This window comes from Dipodomys merriami, unplaced genomic scaffold (genome assembly GCF_024711535.1).
Source record: "Dipodomys merriami isolate MVZ:Mamm:240054 unplaced genomic scaffold, mDipMer1.0.p SCAF_1, whole genome shotgun sequence".
NCBI classification, from domain to species: domain Eukaryota; kingdom Metazoa; phylum Chordata; class Mammalia; order Rodentia; family Heteromyidae; genus Dipodomys; species Dipodomys merriami.
In genome coordinates, this window is record NW_027202270.1 from 76,950,507 (window position 1) to 76,970,659 (window position 20,153).

General features: G+C 40.3%; 1 protein-coding gene across 2 annotated transcripts in view; it reads right to left on the reverse strand.

The window, feature by feature from the left end:
• Nucleotides 1–12,202: 12,202 nt before the first annotated feature.
• Rab3gap1 (RAB3 GTPase activating protein catalytic subunit 1) overlaps nt 12,203–20,153 on the reverse strand; it is a 78,501-nt gene continuing 70,550 nt past the window's right edge. Inside the window, exons 20-25 of one of the 2 annotated variants that reach the window (XM_070024030.1) lie at nt 19,209–19,305; nt 19,011–19,114; nt 18,790–18,905; nt 17,204–17,306; nt 14,794–14,814; nt 12,203–13,805 (exon numbers count right to left, since the gene is read on the reverse strand). In XM_070024030.1, the coding sequence (XP_069880131.1) occupies nt 13,569–13,805; nt 14,794–14,814; nt 17,204–17,306; nt 18,790–18,905; nt 19,011–19,114; nt 19,209–19,305 (678 nt within the window). In that variant the 3' untranslated portion in view covers nt 12,203–13,568. The remainder of the gene's footprint in view (nt 13,806–14,793; nt 14,815–17,203; nt 17,307–18,789; nt 18,906–19,010; nt 19,115–19,208; nt 19,306–20,153) is intronic. The other variant, XM_070024039.1, reaches the window with a different exon arrangement.

Consider the following 20,153-nt stretch of genomic DNA (forward strand, 5'->3'; position numbering starts at 1 on the left):
GAATAGAACTGCAGTGAACATGGATGTACAAATGACTTTATTGTATCCCAACTTTATCTTTGAGATAAATGCCTAAGAGTGGTAATGGTTTAGTTTTTTGAGGACGCTCCATAGTGCCTTCCATACTAATTTACATTCTCAGTAACAGTATGTTATGGTCTCTTTCCCCTATATCCTGATAGCATTTGTTGTTCATATTCTTGATGGTGGCCATTCTGACTAGAGTGGAATGGAATCTCAATGTGTTATTGTGGTTGTTTTAATGCCAGTTTTGAACAGGGATAGCACTCCACCACTTAAGCCACAGCTCCACTTTTATTTTGGTGGTTAATTAGAGATAAGAGTCTCATAGACATTTCCACCCTGTCTGACCTCAAACTATGACTTTCACTCAGATCTCAGCCTCCTGAGTAGCGAGGATTGCAAGAGTGAGCCACCAGTGCCAGGCTCTGTTTTTTATTTCATAAACAGAATAGGTTTATTTAGAAGCAGAAGAGTTAGTGAGAGCAGATACTCCAAAGAGACAGGAGGTCCAAGTTGAGTATTCCTGCCTGACTTCGGTTTTTTTTTTTTCCTTTATTGCATTTCTTTCTTCATTGGCATTTGTATTTCTTCTGAAAAGTCTACTTAGCTCCTTTGTCCATTTATTGAGTTATTCTTTTGGGATTTAGATTTTTAAATCTCCTTGGATATCCTGGTTATTAGACCCTTTTCAGATATATAGCTTGCAAAGATCCTCTCCCATTTTGTAGGCTGTCTTTTTAGATTAATGGCTACATCCTTTGCTGTGAGGAAATTTTTTAGCTTCATGCAATCTCATTTGTCAATCCTCTCTCCTATTTCCTGAGCCCAAAGAGTTCTAATTAAGAAGTTCCTGCCTATGCCATAAGTTATAGTGTTTTCTCTACTCTTTCTTGTAGTAGTTTTAAGTTTTTCGGTCTTATGTTAAAATCTTTGATCCACTTGGAATTGATTATTGGTACAGGGTGAGAGATAAGGATCAAATTTGTCTTCTGCAAATGAATATCCAGTTGTCTCAACACCATTTGTTGAAGAAGCTACCCTCTTTCCAATGTATATTTTGGGTTCCTTTGTCAATAATCATTTATAGATTGTGTGTGTGTGTGTGTGTGTACTTCTGGGTCTTCCAGTCTGTTCCATTTATCTTTAGGTCTGTTCTTGTGCTAATGCAAAGCTGATTTTGTTACTATGGCTTTATAGGACAATTTGAAGTCTGATATTGTGATACTTCTAGCATTTTTGTGTATGTGTGTGTTGTTTTGTTCTTGCTCAGGCTATTTGTTCTTGCTTTGGCTATTTTGGACGCTTGTGTTTTCAGATGAATTTTGTTTTTTTCTATATCTGTGAAGAATAACATTGAGACTTTCATGGATATTTATGATATTGCATTAAATCTTTAGATTGCCTTTGGCAGTATACACATCATGATATTGATTTTTGCCAGTCCAAGAACATGGGTGATCTTTGTCTTCCAGATTCTATAGTTTTTATTACTGACATGTTTGAGTCCTTGGTTAGATTGATTCCTAGGTATTTTTTTTAATTTTGCAGCTATTGTGAATGCAATTGTTTTACTGATTTTTCTCTCATCCTGTTCAATATTGGTGTACAGAGAAATGACTGAGTTTTTGTGTGTTGTTTCTGTGTCCTGCTACATTGCCAAAGGTCTTTATCAGCCCTAGAAGTGTGTGCATGAAATACTTGGGGGTCTTTTAGATATAAGACCATATCATGTGTGGTTAGATTACTTCTCTTTATTTTGATCCCTTATTTCTTCTCTTATTGCTGTGGCTAGAAATTCTGGTACTATTGTGAGTATTTGGACGCCTTTGCTTGTTCTTAATTTTAAAAATATGGTTTCACTCTTTCCTCATTCACTATCATGTTGGCTATAGTTTGTAATAAATACCCCTTTACTATGTTAAGGTACATTTCTTCTAGTCCTAACTTCTTCAGACCTTTTAGCATAAAAGGATATGGAAGTTTGTCAAAGTTTTTTTTCTGTATCCTTTGAGATAATCATATGATTCTTCTTGTTGCTGTTCATATGGTATAACAACATTTATTGATTTATGCATGTTAACCAGCCTTGCATATCTGGAATGAAACCCACTTGATCATGATATATTCATCTTTTTGATTAGTTGTTGAATTCTGTTAATATTTTAGATTTTAGACTTGTGGGAGGGATTGAGAAATTGTCTAGACACTATACTGGGTATATATATGCCACTACCTCATCTATAGCCTGTCTTTCCATTTTATGATGTGGTTTAGACAGACTTTAATACTGATACCATCAGCATTTCCTTTTGGTTTATATCCTTTTCATTTATGGTTCTTTGTGTCTTATTTAAGAAGTTGTTCTTACCCTGAAATTTTAGAGCTATTTTCCCTCTAGTATTCTAAATCTTTCTGTTCTTTCATATGAGAGGATTTAATTTGTTGTGCTTTTTTGTTTAAGTAGGGAGTGATACCCAGATGCCCCTCAGTAGATGAGTGGATCAAGAAAGTGTGATATCTCTATCTATCTATCTATCTGAATTCTATGCTTGCATCAGAAAGAATGACACCGCCCCATTCGTTAGGGGAAAGACTTGGAAAAAAATATTAAGTGAAGCCAGTCCCAAAGAAATTTAGGTCCCATAGTTTCCCTTATTTGCAATAATTAGTATACATATAGGATAATCTTATCAGATGAGATGAAAAGCTCAAAGCTATGTACAAATGACCATATAAGATGATGCTAAGTGAAATGACCCACAAGATATGGACATAAGAGGTCTGTCTTTGTTATTGTTTCAAATGTACTATGTGATTTTTTTTTTTTTTGTTTCCTTTGTATGTTATTCCCCCCATGGTATAGCCCCTGTGATTTTGGTACCCTGCATCTTGTATATACATTTGTCTGTTCTGGGGAGGGGAAGGGGAATAACAAAACTCTGAAAGAAGGACACAGGATGACCCATTGCAACAATGATACCCCACAGGACAGTATATTGGTAACAAACTTTACAACTTTGGGTGGGGGGCAGAGGGAGGGAGGAGGAGTGTGGAAGGTGGGGGAGGGAAGGGATAGCGGGACAACAACAAAGGGAGGGGTAACAATGATTGACAAGTAATGTACTCATTGCTTCCATCTTTGCAATAAAATTTAAAAAAAAAGATTTAGTTTCAGGATCTGGAGGTTGCCTAGTGGTTAGCGTATCTGTCTAGTAAGCACAAGGACTGTAGTTCAATTTCAGTAATACTAAAAAAAAAAAAAAAAAAAAAAAAAAAAAAAAAAAAAAAAGCTATCTTTGCTAGGCACCCGTGACTCACATGTAATTGTATCTAATTAAGAGGCTGAGATACAATGGATCATATTTCAAAGCCAGCCAGGGCAGAAAAGTCTGCTAGACTTGATCAAAAACAGTTCTCTTATTTTCCTTCTCTGAATATAAGGAAAAACTCTTATCCAAACAAAATGGACTATTCTACTTGGCTATTCTAATTAACTACTCTACTACATCAAAAGTCTTAACTTACTGTTCTCCTGGACTTCAAGTCAATACCAAAATTGTGATAAATAACAAGGTTTACTGTCTTACAGAACAATAATCCCCTACTTAAATGTTTTTAAGAGTAGCTTGGGTGTTCATGACCTCGCACTCTTCCATCTACATTTAAAAATTCGACTATTCTAGTTCTACCCAGAAGAAACACAAACCCTTTGAGATTGTTTACAATTACACAGATCATTGTGGAGAGAATAGATATCTTCATAATATTGAATCTCTCTATGCAAGAACTATGACATAACCTGCGTAACTTCCCATTTGTATTCATTTTCAATAAAGGCTACATATCTTGGGCCATGTTCATAGTTTTATAATACAGTATTCATTTCAAAAGATCTATATTTTATCTAGTATTTTACTTGCTAGGTTTTTAATGGAATCTAGGATTTTTGTGTGTGTGATACAGAGTTTGAACCCTCAGCCTAACGCTTGCCTAGCAAATGATCTGCTGCTCAGGCCACCCTCAAGCAGACTTGAGCAGGCCAATTTGCTTCAGTTTGTCTTCAGATAGTCTTTTTTCCCCATTTAAGATACATATTTTTATTGAGGTTTAAAAAAAAAACTTTTTGTAGCCAGACAGGATAAAGTAGACACGGTATTATACTCTGACTACATAATATTCTTGGATTCTTGGTGGATCACTAAAATATAACAAAGGACTGTTCTCTATGTTGATTTTAAGATTGTTCAATTAAACCATTATTTGATCTCCTTTGAACATGTTAGCCTCAACTATTTAGAGCTTCTTCCCAGAAACATTCATATATTATACAGGAAACATTCATAGTTTATATAGGACATACAAATTTGAGGTGAGCCAAAAAAAAAAAAAAAACCCTATAGACACAACACTATTCTAGCTATATTGTGGTGTCTGTGTCTCATCAGCTGCCCATCATTTACATATTTAATAGCATTATTTACATTATTTATAGAGCACTGATCTAAATGTAAAGGTGCTGGGGTTTAATATGCACTTTTTTTTGGTTGTGGGCCTACTCTGGGCCTGGGCGTTGTCCTTCAGCTCTTCAACTCAAGGCTAGTGCTCTACCACTTGAGCCACTGCACCACTTCCAGTGTTCTTAGTGGTTTATTGGAGATAAGAGTCTCACAGACTTTCCTGCCTGAGCTGGCTTTGAACTGCGATCCTCAGGTCTCAGCCTCCTGAGTAGCTAGGATTACAGGCATGAGCCACCGACATCCAGCTAATATGCACTTTCATAGCCCTGGGAAAATACAACCATTATATACACTGTGAACACCACAGGGCATGAAATCCATCTCCAATCACAGTCTCACTGGATCAAGCATACAAGGTCTCAGGTAAGGTGCCTGGATTCTATATCTTAAACATACTTTGCATCCAAGGGTCTTGATTTCCTTTTCACTTACTTCAAAGAAGTTACCAGTGCTGAAAACATCTCCGTAGTGCCTGCTTGGTGATTGCCTGCAGTGAGCTCCTCAGAACATCCTTGACAATTTTAAGTCTTCATTCTTTGAGGATGGATTTGATGAGAAAAAAAAACCGGGCATAACTTCTGCATAGCTGACTGAGCTAAGCTCTTGGGTTCCCAATAGTGAGGCTATACTGTAAAACTATGAGAACAGGTTTCTTACATGGCTGATAAGTTTAGCAGTCCTGATGGAGTAAGTACAGATTCCCCTTAACTGGGGATTGAGAGGCAACACTCACTTGAATGGTTTAAGTATTTAGCATTTGTTAAATTGGCTTTTCTGTTGCTTCTTACATAGACTTCAGTGTTCCTCTTCAGTTTCACTCCCTCTTGCTTTCTTAAGGATTGCCTGTTGGAAGCTGTGGGAGGCAGGGACCCAGTGATCGTGAAGCCTACACCTGGGAAAGCCTTTCTGAGACCGATGGCAGCACATCCAATAACCAATACCCGGGCCCATAGGGCAATGCTTGGTTGGCAATAGAGCAAAGAGACACATCCTCTTTTACATTTTTTTTCTTGCACTGCTTCTTAAATCCAGTGAGATTCAGCTGGCCTGATGTAGTATTCAATGATAAATTTGAAATAGCAGCAGGGACACTTAAGAGCCACTAAACTCCTGGTGGGAAGATTTTTACCATAGTGTGGTGGGTCAGATATGCCATGTACTGCTGTGGCTCCAGAAAGGCATGAGACACCTGCTTCTTCCGACTCAATGCCTCAAGCACTGGTACTGTACTTTTCACCGCAGAGGCTGGTGATTCACCCTTCAGGCCAGATTCCTGACACCACCGGCAGCATCTTCAAGCTGCTGGGCCTCTGAAGATTCTCATGCTGTGCTTTCAGTTCACCTGGGAACAGTCTAACTGGTGCTAAGCAGGTGGCAAAAAAATAAAAAATTAAAAAAAAAAAAGAAATCCCAACAACCCTGGAAGTGGCTCTTCCCGGGTGTTGAAAAGAGAAGGCTGGTTTTTCTCCACCTTGGATACAGTTTTTTGCTCGTTTGGGGATTTTTTGGCCATGGCCATTCTTGGACCACAATCCACCTACCTTTGCCTCTTGAGTAACTAGGATTACAAGCATGACCCACTTCTGCCCCCCCCCCCATTTTATCTCCCCTCAAACTTTAATTGCATTGTTTTTTGTTGTGCAATGAAAATATTAGTAGCTCTATGTGTGGTAAAGAACTCAAATTTCCTAAAGTTCCATGGCCATTTTGAATAACTTGACAATTGTTCCAACAAACTTTTTTGTGTCAGTCAGAACACAGAGGAGGGAGGAAAAATTAAAGTTTCTATTTAATGCAGATTAATTGAAAAAGCCTAGAAAAATGGCCAAATACTATTTTGAGTGAACATGGGCAGTTTATAGGTCTCCTTGTATTATGCAGCAACTTCCTCAGTTTGAAATAACTTTCAAAATAGAAACTTTAGGATCAATTGAAGTTGTGAATGAGCACCAGTGGCTCATGCCTATAATCCTACCTACTAAGGAGACTGAGATCTGAGGCTCAAAGTTCAATATCAGCCCAGGCAGAAAGTCCATGAAACTATCTCCAATTAGCCACCAAAAAAGCTGGAAGTCGAGCTGTGGTTCAAGTGGTAGATGCCATCCTTGGGCAAAAAAAGCTAATGGAAACCACTCAAGCCCTGAATTCAAGCCCTAGTACTGGCACACACAAAAAAAATGGCAGCTGGGATAGAAGCTAGACACGTGGTGCTGAGTTGCATCTCCAGTCACATGCTGGGGCTTAGGTTCTCTAGAACTGACCTGTATCACTACACTAATCTCCAGACTTTTATGAGGCGAGGCCTATTCACCATGAATCAGCTTGAGCTAGCGGGCCTTAGATTCCTGTAATTAATTTTAAAAACTGCATTTGATCTTTCATGATTTTATATAAAGTTCTGCCTTTAAATGCTACATGTATTCACTGAATATAACTAGCTCACCATCCAACCCAAATTGAAAGTATTCTTTAAAGTCATTACCTTCCTCTTTCTCACCTTTCAACTTCTTTTTACAGGGCCAATTTTCACAAAGAACCTAGAGTTCCTTTAAGAAAGGCAGATGCAGGGTCATGTCAGCTAAGTTCATTGGTTAGCCCTTCCTATTCCAGGCATGATCCAAACTCCTTGTTAGCCAAATGGCAAAGGCCACCTGTCATGGCTACTGTGTACTGTATCATAGGCTTGTAAGCAGACAAAGCTGTGCCTTTCCCCTGCATTAGCCCTGGCTCCTCTTCTCCAGGTTTGACTCCAATGCTAGGATTCAGCTTCTTACTTAGAATGCCTAATAAAAGCATTGTAGGCCTTTTCTCTCTGGAGTAAGAAGGAAGTAGAGTTTGAGACACAATAATGCCACCTGTGGTTCCAGCTGCCCACGGAGGCTGCAGTGGGAGATTACCTGGAATAGCCTGGATAACATAGTGAGACCCTGCTGCTTTAAAAAGCAAAAAAGAGGGGCTGGGAAGGTGGCTCAGTGATAGAGTGCTTGCCTTGCATGCATGAGGCCCTGGGTTCGATTCCTCAGCACTACATAAGTGAAAAGAAAAAAGCCGGAAGTGGCACTGTGGCTCAAGTGGTAGAGCACTAGCCTTGAGCTGAAGAGCTGAGGGACAGAGCCCAGGCCCAGAGTTCAGGCCCCACGACTGGACCCCCCCCCACACACACACAAAAGGAAAAAAGAAGAGGGGGGGGCATAATAAAACTCACCAAACACTGTTTGAAAAGGAAGAGGAGAAAACAGAGGTGTGGCTTAAGTAGTAGAGCACTAGACTTGAATAAGAAAAAAAAGCAAGAGTAGAAAGTCTAGTTCAAGCCCCAGTATGGGCACCAAAAGGGAAGGAGAGAAAATAAATATGGGAATAGAGGGGGGTCAACTTGCTCAAAGTCTACAGTGTACATGTATAATAACTCACCTTGTACTATTAATGTATGCTAATTTAAGAAATATATTAAAATTATTTTTTAAATATTTAAAAAATATTTTATTTTTGCCTGGGGTTTGACTCAGGGCCTGAGCACTGTCCCTGAGCTGCTTTTTTCTCAAGGCTAGAGCTCTACCACTTGAGCCACAGTGCCACTTCTCGCTTTTTCTGTTTACCTGGTGCTGAGGAATCAAACCTAGGGCTTCACACATGCTAGGCAAGCACTCTACCAATAAGCCACATTCCCAGCCCCTAAAATAATTTAAAAAGAGCTGATGGCTCACATCTATAATCCTAACTACTGAGGAGCCTTGAGATGTGAGGATCATGGTTCAAAGCCAGTCCATGCAGACAAAATTGAGAGATTTTTTTTTTTTTAGGTTTGAAACTGGGAATCGAACTCAGCTACTGAGGAGGCTGAGATACGAGGATTGTGGGTCAAACTCAGTCTAAGACAAAATTGATTTTTTTTTTTTTTTAGGTCTGGGTCTGGAACTTGGTACCTATTTGTTCATTGGCTAGCATTCTACCAACTGAGCCACACCTCTCACTTTTAAATTGAGAGATTCTTACTTCTAATTAGACAGAAATGGGAGTGCAGCTCAGATGGCAGAATGCTAGCCTTGAGCAAAAAAACAAGCAAGCAGTGCCTCAGGAGGCTGAGATTCAAAGCCAGCCCAGGCTGAGCTGTGGCTCAAATGGTAAAATGCTAGTTTTGAACACAAAAGCTCTGGGACAGTGTCAAGGCCCTGAGTTCAAGCCCCACTACTGGCACACATGTTCACACACACACACACACACACACACACACACACACACACACACACACACACACACACACACACACACACACACACACACACACACACACACAAGCTCTGGGACAGTGTCAAGGCCCTGAGTTCAAGCCCCACTACTGGCACACATGTACACACACACACACATGTACACACACACACACACACACACACACACACACACAGAGTTCACTACCAAAAGACAAAAGATTGGGAACAAAAAATTCCTAGGACCAGCTAATATCAAATTCTACATAAAGCAGAGCCCCATGCCCAGTCCTGGGCCCAACTTTTTTTTTTTGGGGGGGGGGTCCGGTTGTGGGGCCTGAACTCTGGGCCTGGGCGCTGTCCCTCAGCTCTTCAGCTCAAGGCTAGCGCTCTACCACTTGAGCCACAACGCCACTTCCGGCTTTTTTCTTTTTGCTTATGTGGTGCTGAGGAATGGAACCCAGAGCCTCAGGCTTGCAAGACAAGCGCTCTACCAGTGAGCCACCTTCCCAGCCCCTGGGCCCAACTTCTGAGCCATCAAGATAGGACTCAACTACAGGAGTAGAGCCTCCCTCACTGCCCTCCTTCCCCCAGCCTTGGGCTTTAGTCCCAAAATAGTTGAGAACACATGGGAAATTCACACTCTAAAAATACTTCCTTCCCTCATGTAGGCAAGATAAGGCTGGAATGACGGTGGGTTGCTAAGAATATGGTTCACTCCTTATGTAACTCCTGTGCTGGGCTAAAAATAGGGCTGAAAGGATTGGGAATAAATAGCACTGGAAAGTCATTGTTTACTCAAACTGCCATGGGGTTTGGAGAGCTTTAGTTTCCAGATGCAGTCACGCGTTTCTTAGGTCCCACTGACTGGAGCCAGTCACGTTTCTGACAAAGGTTTAGTGGAAGCAAAGACGTTCACTGGAGGACAGTTGGGAGCAGTGATCCACTCCCTGCCCAGGCAGGGCCCATGAAGCAGGCCAGAGTTTCCTGGGTGCTGGGGTGGGTGTTGGCAGTATCCTTTGGTATGGGAGACAGGCAGGAGCAGAACTGAGTCGGCTGAAGGCTGGGCCACAGCAGGTAAAGCTGAGTGGGTCATGAAGCCCAGGATTGTACCTCACAGCAACTGTCCTCGGGTCTCAAGTGGGCAGCCTGGGCCTCCTTTTCACTGCCCACTCCAGTGCTCTAGCAATACCTGCCAATGTCACATTGTCACTACCCTAGGTCGGTGGCCTCACTTGCTGGGATCATTAGAGGTTCCCAATGTTGCAATCTAGCCTGGCCCACACCCACACCAGTCTGTGAGCATCTGTGCAGAGCCTCACCAGGCCTAGGAGGGCTGATCACTGCAATGCTTCCTCTCCAGAGCAAATTCTGCTTTTGAGTGTAACTCTTCTCCATGAGTCTTCCCCAATACCCTAGGATTGGGTTTGAATTTAGGGCCTTGAGCTTGCTAGGCAAGCACTCTACCACTTGTACCATATCCCTAGTCCCTATCTTTCAAGCAAGTCTCTCATTTATGCTTTGCTTACTCTTTTGAGATCAGCTAGTCTGAAACTTCATCTTGCTCTCACATGCTCTTGAGTCACTGAGATTCCAGCTTTGAACACCACCAGTCCCTCCCTCTGCAGAGCCTTGTTAGAAGGGAAACGAGGTATGATGGTTCATCTCCTCAACTTGATTAAGTTAGTAAAGCACTCCTTTGGGTACGTCTAAGTCTTCTGGGTGTAATTCTCTCCCATTGTCTGTTTAAAAGGTCCTGCCCCTCACTTCACTTACAAAGGACTTTCTTGCCCTTTCCTTTCCCTTACAGTCGTGACTCTAAGGGCCAAGTCCTCTCATGCACTGTTTATTGCTGTCTCTTCAATTCCATGAATAGTGTCTGGCACATAGCAGGGTGATAATAACTAGTGGGCTAATGAATAGAATATAAATGCTTAGGGTTGAATTACAAACCAAGAAAAAGCTGGGTTATTTTGGTGGTGTAAATACATACAGGTGGAAGAGGCCTTGAACTGACATTCCACGTTCACTCCAAAATCATTTATGTACTTCAGTGGAGCATAGTACTCTGTTGAGGTTAAAAACAAAACATTGAAGGTGTTACACTCCTATAATCCCAGCACCTCAGAGAATGAAGCAGAAGATCAGCCTAGGTTCTATTGCAATATTGTCTTAAAAACACAAATCACTGAAGATATAATTGCTACCCTCCTTCCAAGGAACTTACAATTTGAGATGCAGGGTGGGAATGTACTTGACCTCCACGAGCCTGGCTAAAGGGTCACTTTCCTGCTTAGTTACTAACATGGCCCTCAAGATACAGCCCACATTTCTTGCTCCGGCTTCCCAGATCTTGCCTTAGTTTACCACATCATTTTTTTTTGGGGGGGGGAGGCGGGGGGTCCAGTCGTGGGGCCTGAACTCTGGGCCTGGGCGCTGTCCCTCAGCTCTTCAGCTCAAGGCTAGTGCTCTACCACTTGAGTCACAGCACCACTTCGGGCTTTTTTCTTTTTGCTTATGTGGTGCTGAGGAATCGAACCCAGAGCCTCATGCATGCAAGGCAAGCGCTCTACCACTGAGCCACCTTCCCAGCCCCTACCACATCATTTTCATTTCTTGCCCTTCCCCACTCTGGATAATCCAGTCAAATAGAAACACTGACTGTCCTACTTTCTCATTTCTGGATTTGTGCCTGTTCTAGCAGCCCCCACCCCACCTTGCCACCTTGTCAGTTAGCTTACTGTGTAGCACCACCCAGTCCTGGGACCTTCATGGAGTGGCCCTGGAATGCTCAGAAGGAAGATAAGCCTGATTGTGCAAGTATTCTCACATGCCTGCCTGAGCCACATTGAGCCACACTTGCTGATGTTCACTGAGCAGAGAAAGACATGGCTACTGCAAATGAAGTGGGTAGGTAACTGCATTTCCGATGGGGCAGCAGCATGCTCACAGTGAAGGGATGGGGAATACTCACTTTTCTAGAAGCTTGCTGAACTTCCCACCATTGCAGCTCCTACTTACCTTCTACTCTCAATCAGAAATCACATCATCTGGGATGATTTTTCCCAGAGCCGGAGAGAAAATCTTTCCTCCTAACACCTGCCCACTCACTGCACTGAACCCTCTGCTGTCCTAGTGAATGCATGAATGGATGTTTGGGCTAGATGTCCAGCTTGCACTCTTGAGTTTATTGACCATCACGATCCTATGTAACATCCAAAGGTCCAAGAAGAGGGGTATGCTGTAGGTTCTGTATCACTGCCTGATATCGAAGTTGAGCATTTCAAAATGTTAATGAAATGAACAAGCACATGACATAAAAATAACAGTAATTTCCTTTAAAGAAGACTCATTGCTTTGTAAGAATCAAGAGACAAATCTTTAGGAAGAGCTGACAACACCAAGTGAAAAGAAACTGAAATGTCCTCAGAGTGGAGAAAATAAGGGGAAATTAGCCACAGAAACAACACTGTCATTTTTATTAGATTTATGATGCTGTTCTAAAGTCCAGCCTCTCCAGTGTAGTTTTTAACATCCTCTGAAAGCAGATAAGTGCTGATAGAAACATCACCTACTTGGTCTGTGTAGTCTAGCAGTGCAGGGCAGCATCTTGGAGAAAAGGGTTGTAAGGGGAGGGTATCTGAAGGCTACTAACCTCCTACTCACATTATCAATGTATGTCTCACATACTATATATGTATATAATTTTTACAAAAATAATTTAACAATTTGCACAGTTCTATCAATTCACTAAAATTACACAGGCAGAATTTATGCTTCAATATATCTATTTGTAACTTTGGATTAATGTAGTAATTTTATGCCTAAAATTAATTTACAATTACTAAGCAAAGGCCATAGAGCAACACAGAATCAGTACATTGTGATCCTCACAAAAACAGGACATGTGGCACTGTTATCCTTACAGTTGTGCTAAACATCCCCATTGGGTCATTTTCTTCTTTTTGATTAAACGCAAAAGCAAAATAGTGCATTAAAGTAATCCTGCACTCTTTACATTTCGCATATATACTAAATGCCACGAGGGCACTGCTAGGCTGTGCTCATTGCTGCCTCCTCAAATGAGCTACCTAGCCCGCAGCCCTCGAAGGAAAGCATGCTTTGTGCCAGGGGAGGGGAACCCTGTGCAGGCTAAGACTCACATAGTACCACAAGAGCAGACAGGAAAACACATCTTACAGGATATGTATAAAGTAATTTGCAATGACATTTCATGTACAGTTTAATTAGAATACATTTAAGATACAGTTACACGGAAAAACAAACACAGATTCTAGGCGTTCTCCTGGAATATTCCAAGTCATCCTCAAAAATTAGTGTAATAAAGCTGACCACCAGGTGATTGAATAAACAAAATAAAATATAGTAATTTAAAAACAGATTCTTTGACTAGAAGTTACCACCAAAATACCTGGAAATCTGAGTTATTATTTTTTATACTTGATATTAATAAGTAAAACCATTATGTGTTTACACAGACTATGATGAAGGCAAGACCCCAGCCCCAAGGACAGGCAGAGGAGAATACAAAGAATGTTGTTCCACTACAGTGAGGATAGATGACCTGTTGAGTTCTGGTTCCCTCATATACAAAGGCCATCTCCCCACAGCACAGCCTCAGGCAGTCCCTCTGCAGCATGAGCCAGGAGCTGAGAGTCCTTCAGATGCTGGTGTGACCTTTGCTCATTTGGCTGGAAGGGGGCCTCTCCCCAACACTCAGATCTCCCCCTTCCTTCTCCCTTCCTTACCATCCCACAGGAAACAGTGCTGCCTCTACAGCCACCACAAGGAAGCCGAAGACTTAGAAGAAGGAGGTATCTGATGAGAAGGCACCTGCGAGTCTGAAATCCTCTTTGGTGAGGACACTGTACATCCGCTGTGGCAGCGCCCTGGAGTAGGGAGCTGGGCGGGGCACAGAGGCACGCAGGATGAGCTCTCGGCCTGCAGGAGGGGGGAAGTCCGACACGGAGTTCTGCCTCCTTTCCTCTAGGCTGCCGGTTCTCTTCAGTTCCTCCTCTGGTGGAGCCATGGCTGCAGACTTGAACAGAATCAAATGCTAAATTCAACAGCAAGTCTAAGGCTAACCTCAGGCAATTTTGAAGGACAGATGAATAAACATGATAAATACATTAAAATGTTCTACATTACTCTGTAATGCAGTCAGCTATGATTACTCAAAAAAAAAAAATGCAAGAAGCTTGAAACACTGCATGAGCCACTAGCTTGGAGAGAGAAGAGAGAATGACCACCAGGCAATCTACCACATCTGAACATCTAATGGAAACAGACCATGAAGCTGTACTGGTTTCCACGTTTCTTCAAGCACTGACTCAAATTCAAATTGGATATCCTAGTCCAGTAAGAAGCTATTTCTTTCCAGAGTCTGGAAAGATAATTTTTATCTCAACTCGTTCAGTCAATTCTTAAAATTCACTTGCCAAATTAAAACAAAGACACTGGACAGCTAATGTGATAAGATAGAGATACAGATAACAATGGCAACAAAAAAGTTCTCAAAAAGGCATCAAGTCCCTTCCCCCCTCCCACCCCCCATTATAATTACACAAAATAGGACAAGTTCTGGTTATCTAAGCTACTCGGGACACTGAGATCCAAAAGACCTTAGTTCAAAAGCCAGCCTGGGCAGAAAGTCTGAAAGACACCACTTCCAAAATAACCAGCAAAAGCCAGTGGTTTGTGACATAGCTCAAGTGCACAGCACCAGTGGAGCAAGCAAGCTTAGCAAGCGTGAGGCCCTAGTTCAAATTTCAGTATCCACTCTCCCCCCCACCCCATTTAGTTAGAGCCTTCATTCTTAATTCTGATTACTATACTTCTTTTTCAATACCACTGCTTTGGGGGGGGGGGGGAGTTCTAGCAATGGAAACATGAGCTCATGTTAAGTTAAACATCAGCAGGAAAATATGCCAGACCCAGACTGTTGAAGAGGTTAGTTTGAAAGATCTTATGAAGTTAGAAAATGGGAAAGAACAAGGAACCATGAGGGACAAAGGCTATTTTGTTACCTCATCAGAAGATTCAGTCAGCTTTGAGAAAGGGTGAGAAAAGAAACAGTGATGAAAGGGAAACAAGCAAGATGGTTTAAAAAGAGCTGGACAGATTCCAGGATTATTTGACAGCATGCACTACATTAAGAACATGATTCTACCAAAAGAAAACTTAAGATACACAAAGTCACATCATATACAACACACCTGGCCAGCCAACAGAGCAAATACATCTCACTACTCATGCATCATCTGATGGTTCAACAGGTGACATACAGGGTGTCATTTGATGAGGAAATGATTGAACAAAAACCTAGATCTTTTTCTGCAGAACTGATTTCTAAAAAAGTGCTCATGGCTTGAAAAACAGTATTCAGCAAGATCAGCACAAAATCTAGTCGTTCTTTTACTGAACTCCATTTAAATATAACAAAAGCATATTAATATCAAGTTAAAAATTTTCTTTAAAGTTAGAAATTGTTATAATGTAAGGTAATACATGCTATTAAAATTCTCTATGAAAAATGTTAAAACCTGTGAATAAAACTGATAAAAATGTCATAAATTATAAAAAGTTAGATAAGTGAACTTGAAGTTTACCGTGACCACATATTTAAGCCATACCATATAGGTTTGTTATATGGAGTACACAGTTTACAGACTACGTACAATCATTCATTCACTGCAAAATCTGAAAGTTTACACTTTAAATATTGAACAAGTTAAATCATTTCAAAAAGTATGAGGTCTGAAAGTTTAAAACCATTTAAAAATTATATGGTATGAAACTACAATTTCATTGCTGGTTAAAGAAGGTTAGCTATATGCTGAAAAGATATACAAAAAGATATACTATTGGATACTGAAAGGTATCTTCAGTGGAAAACAAAAATAAAGCCATCTTATTTTGGTGAAGTATATCTTTAATTACTAGGTACTAGTAATTAACAGTGATAATTGTTAGATACTACAACAGTGATTATTTTTATTTTTCTACCTGCACATGGTTGAAGTGAGGTGGCTGTTTCTGTAACTCAAACAAGTAATACTTAAAGGGATGGGGAGAAATGTGATGAAAGGGGTGACACAGATCAAGATGCATTGTATTCATATACTACTTTGTTGAATGGCAAATCCTTTGTACAACTAAACATAAAAGAAATAAATAACATCCAGCACTAGAAGCATTTTCTAAAGAATTTTCTAGAAAAATGATCAAAGGGAAAGATTTTGTGATCTAAGGCAAGTTTATCTATGTGTGAATGGTAAACAAAATGTGATCGCAGCCTCTGCACAAAAGCTAGAAGACATTACAGGACGTAAAAACAAACTCCATTCCTGCTTTCATGCTAGAGACAAAACCAAAAAAATGAAAGCAAGCATTTGTTTCCTGAAAGTCTAATTTATAAGGAAATAAAATAACTGAAATAAAATAAAATAACTTGAAATTCTGGAAAGTCAGGGAGATACTCCATAAATAAATTGGCTTTTAGTTTGTACTTCAAGTATATTTTAACATATTTTTGAGTATCTAAGTAGACGCATTCCAACTCAATAGGTACAAAATTGTTATGCTATGTGTAAACCAAGAAAAATTCTATTTGGTTCTAAAAATTACATTGTTAATACTAAACTGCTATAGAGTGCTTTCCTAGCATACGAGTAACCCCAGGTTCAATCCTCAGTATTACAAGAAGAAAAATACATGAATATAAACACCACAAATGAAACCCCTCTATAATTAATTTGTGCTAATAATTTTTCTTAATGGAACTACTGTTCTAATTTCTAATGTCACCCCAGTTCCAAGTAAAAGAACCTATATTTAGTGAATATAATACTTTTACCAGAATCTATATTAACCGTGCCCTGATGAGAATCATCTATAGGATACCAGCACCTCTTAACTATAATTTTGAAACTCTTACGTTCATTAGCAGAGATGATGATGATAATTTTCCAAACTGGGCTTTCTTTCTGTACCTAAGTCTGTCTCTAATGTCCTAAAAATCTCTACAAAGTTAAGTCTCTTAACCATTTTAAAGCTACTTGGATTCACAATCTGTAATGTAAATCCATTTTGAAGTATGCTGGGTTTACAGATAGCAAAACTGAACTCTACACTGATTTGAAAACATTTTTTTCACAGCACAACTCTGGCCATTGCTAACAAGCCCTTGCCAATTTTTGAATGGATTTGAGACCCTTCTAATCCTGAAACTTAGATTCTATGATGTACTTATTATTTTACTTAAATATGCTGCAAAGCCAATGGATTTCAAAGTCACAGAGTCAGTTACTTCACTGTACAAACCCAATGCCCAGACATCTCAGCAGCTGTGGGTATAATCAGCCATGTGTGGAACTCAAAACCACATTTTCCTGAGCAAATCTGATGTGATGCTGATAGTTAAGGAATCTCACATACCCTCTGAGCATTAACAAACAACTTGTGAATGATCCTGCCAGCATGTCCTCTTCCTGCCCCGGTGACTAACACTTCAGGCTGCTCCAATAGGCAGCTCACAAACCTAGGAGAGAAGAACAGTGTAAGTATGGTAAGCCAGCTGCTGCCCAGGCCACCTATGCACATGTCTACATGACATATCCTACCATTGACACTGGCTAAACTTACCAATGCTATTTGATTACAATCAACTTCACTTTAAAAAAAATTCTGTCAGTGTAAGAAATACACATTTTTTCATACTAGAAGTTTAGAAAAGAAAAGATCAAAAAGTGTTTTTGGAACAATAGAAACCAATTTTATCCAGAAGAGCTATGTCTATTATGATGTAAAAGATGTATATGTGTTTTAAATACATGCCTTGCTGGGAAAAGTCACAATTATAAGCTGTGCCACTGTGTGCCCGAAATACTGTACTTTCAAGCATGTCACAGATAGTAAATGGTGGGAGAAGGAGTCAAAGGCACAGAGCCAGCAAGCTGCTCTACTTGCTTACTAATTTACACTGCTATCTTAGAAGCAATTCCCTTGATTACAGAGTATTATTCTTATTTAAAAGGAAGGCTGGGACAAAAGATCCAGTATTAAAATAAGAATTTCTCAAGAGCTATAACCAATGCTTTGTCATATAATATTATTTATCATTAATAATGACTTTTCTTCTAGAAAAGCTGAGGAAAAAATTTTAAATTGTGACGAATTTATGCTGCTAAGCCAGTTTCGAAACACTTTCTCACATATTAAAGAAATGCTGTCCTTTTGAGTAATGGGGACAAACTAGAAATGGAGGTGTGTCTCAAGTAGTGAAACAGCAACCTTATGTGAATACATGTGCACACAGTTAAGTAAGATGGGCAAAAATGGCCATAGACTCTACTGGTACTGCTTCCCTCACTGGAAGAAGCCACTGGTCACTTCCAAATCATACTTGCCAAGCACATAGAATGTGTACTTTTGCTATCACATTTTTTTTTTTGTCAGTACTGGGGCTTGAACTCTGAGCCTAGGCGCAGTCCCTGAGCTCTTCAGCTCAAGGCAAGTGCGCTACTTCCAGCTAGTGGTTAATTGAAGGTAAGAGTCTCAAAGACTCTGTCACCAGCTGGCTTTGAACTGTGATCCTCAGATCTCAGCCTGAATGGATAGGATTATAGGCGTGAGACACTGGTGCCCAACTTAATCACCAATGTTTTAAATAAATATGATCAGATATGTAGTTTCTGTGCTGTGGAACAAGGAACAGTGAAAGCAGACAGCCCAGTGAGGGCCCTGCGAACACTGGAGGAAACAACTCCTCCCTAGGACACCTCAGGCATCCAGGAGCACAGCACCTAGTAAAACAGGCTACCAGAGTTTCTGAAAGTAAGAGCAATGGAAATACCTAGCAGAAAGTCATTAAATCCTAAGACAAGTCAGTATTTTTCTGTCCTCGGTCAAATAACATGATTAAATCACAAAGAGTCTAAATATTCTATTCCAATTTTTATTTTTTAAAGACACTGGTGGCTTTTCTATTACCAACAAAACTGGAGAAGCCAAGTAGCAATTACCTTTCAAGATCATCCTTTTCTTCTTCTTGTTCGCATTTCTCAGTTCCAAACTTGGCTTTCAGAGACCGGGCTCTAGCAATTATAGCTTCCACATTAGTAATTTGATGGATGATCTCCTAGCAGTAGAAAAGGGGAAGGTATACATAAAGAGACTATGAAGAAGAAAAAGAAACTTTAAAAACAGATCTTTGCCAAAGATTCTAACAGTACATCAAACTTACTTCCAATTTCTTGTCTTCTGGATTGGGAAAGTGCAAAACTTTACTGGAATGGGATATGATTTGCTTTATAATCTTCTTCACAGAAGAAATACTCTCCAAACTTTCTATTTTTAAAAGAATCAAAGCAATCATTAAGTAAATTAAGGCAAATATATTTTCATTTGGGAAATGAACTAACGAAATAAGACATTTATTTACCTTCTTCCTTTACCTTGAGAACAGCTGCATGAATCACACAAGGTAGAAGATGCCGAGCAAGGTCTGCAGGTTTCTGGACTGCCAGATAGTGCAGCACCTGAAGGAAGCACACATTACACGATGATCACTGCTGGTATAAAGAATAAAGAAGCCACTTTGCAATGTACAAAATTCCTCACCTCAGCTCACCGTGCTTTTCTCTTTCTATCTAGCTGTGCTCACCTGGAGAAGCAGCTGCCATTAACTAAGGTAAGAATGATATAAAAATGAACATTTTAGGGGCTGGGAAGGTGGCTCAGTGGTAGAGCACTTGCCTTGCATGCCTGAGGCCCTGGGTTCGATTCCTCAGCACCACATAAGCGAAAAGAAAAAAGCCAGAAGTGGCGCTGTGGCTCAAGTAGTAGAGCGGTAGCCTTGAGCTGAAGAGCTGAGGGACAGCGCCCAGGCCCAGAGTTCAGGCTCCAGGACCGGACCGAAAAAAAAAAAAGAATGAACATTTTAGCCAGGCACTAGTGGCTCACACCTGTAATCCTACTTAGGAGGCTGAGACTGAGCATCAAGGTTCAAAGCCAGCCCATGCAGGAAAGTTCATGAGACTCCTATCTCCAATTAACCACCAGAAAACAGTGACACTGTGGCTCAAGTGGTAGCGCACTTGACTTGCGCTGAAGAACTGAAGGACAGTACCCAGGCCCAGAGTTCAAGCCTCATGACTGCCAAAAAAAAAAAAGATATACTGTAAACCTAATACTCAAGAGATTTCAAAAATAAAGACACAAGTGATACAGCAATTCTCCTGAAATCCTTTTCTACAGGATCCTTACTTTTCCTTCTTCTTTTCTTTTCCTTTAAAGGGTATCGATCCCATTACATAATCTTTACATAGTCATGCACTGCTTGACTGATGATATTGGGATATTCTAAGAAATCTGACAATGTCATTGC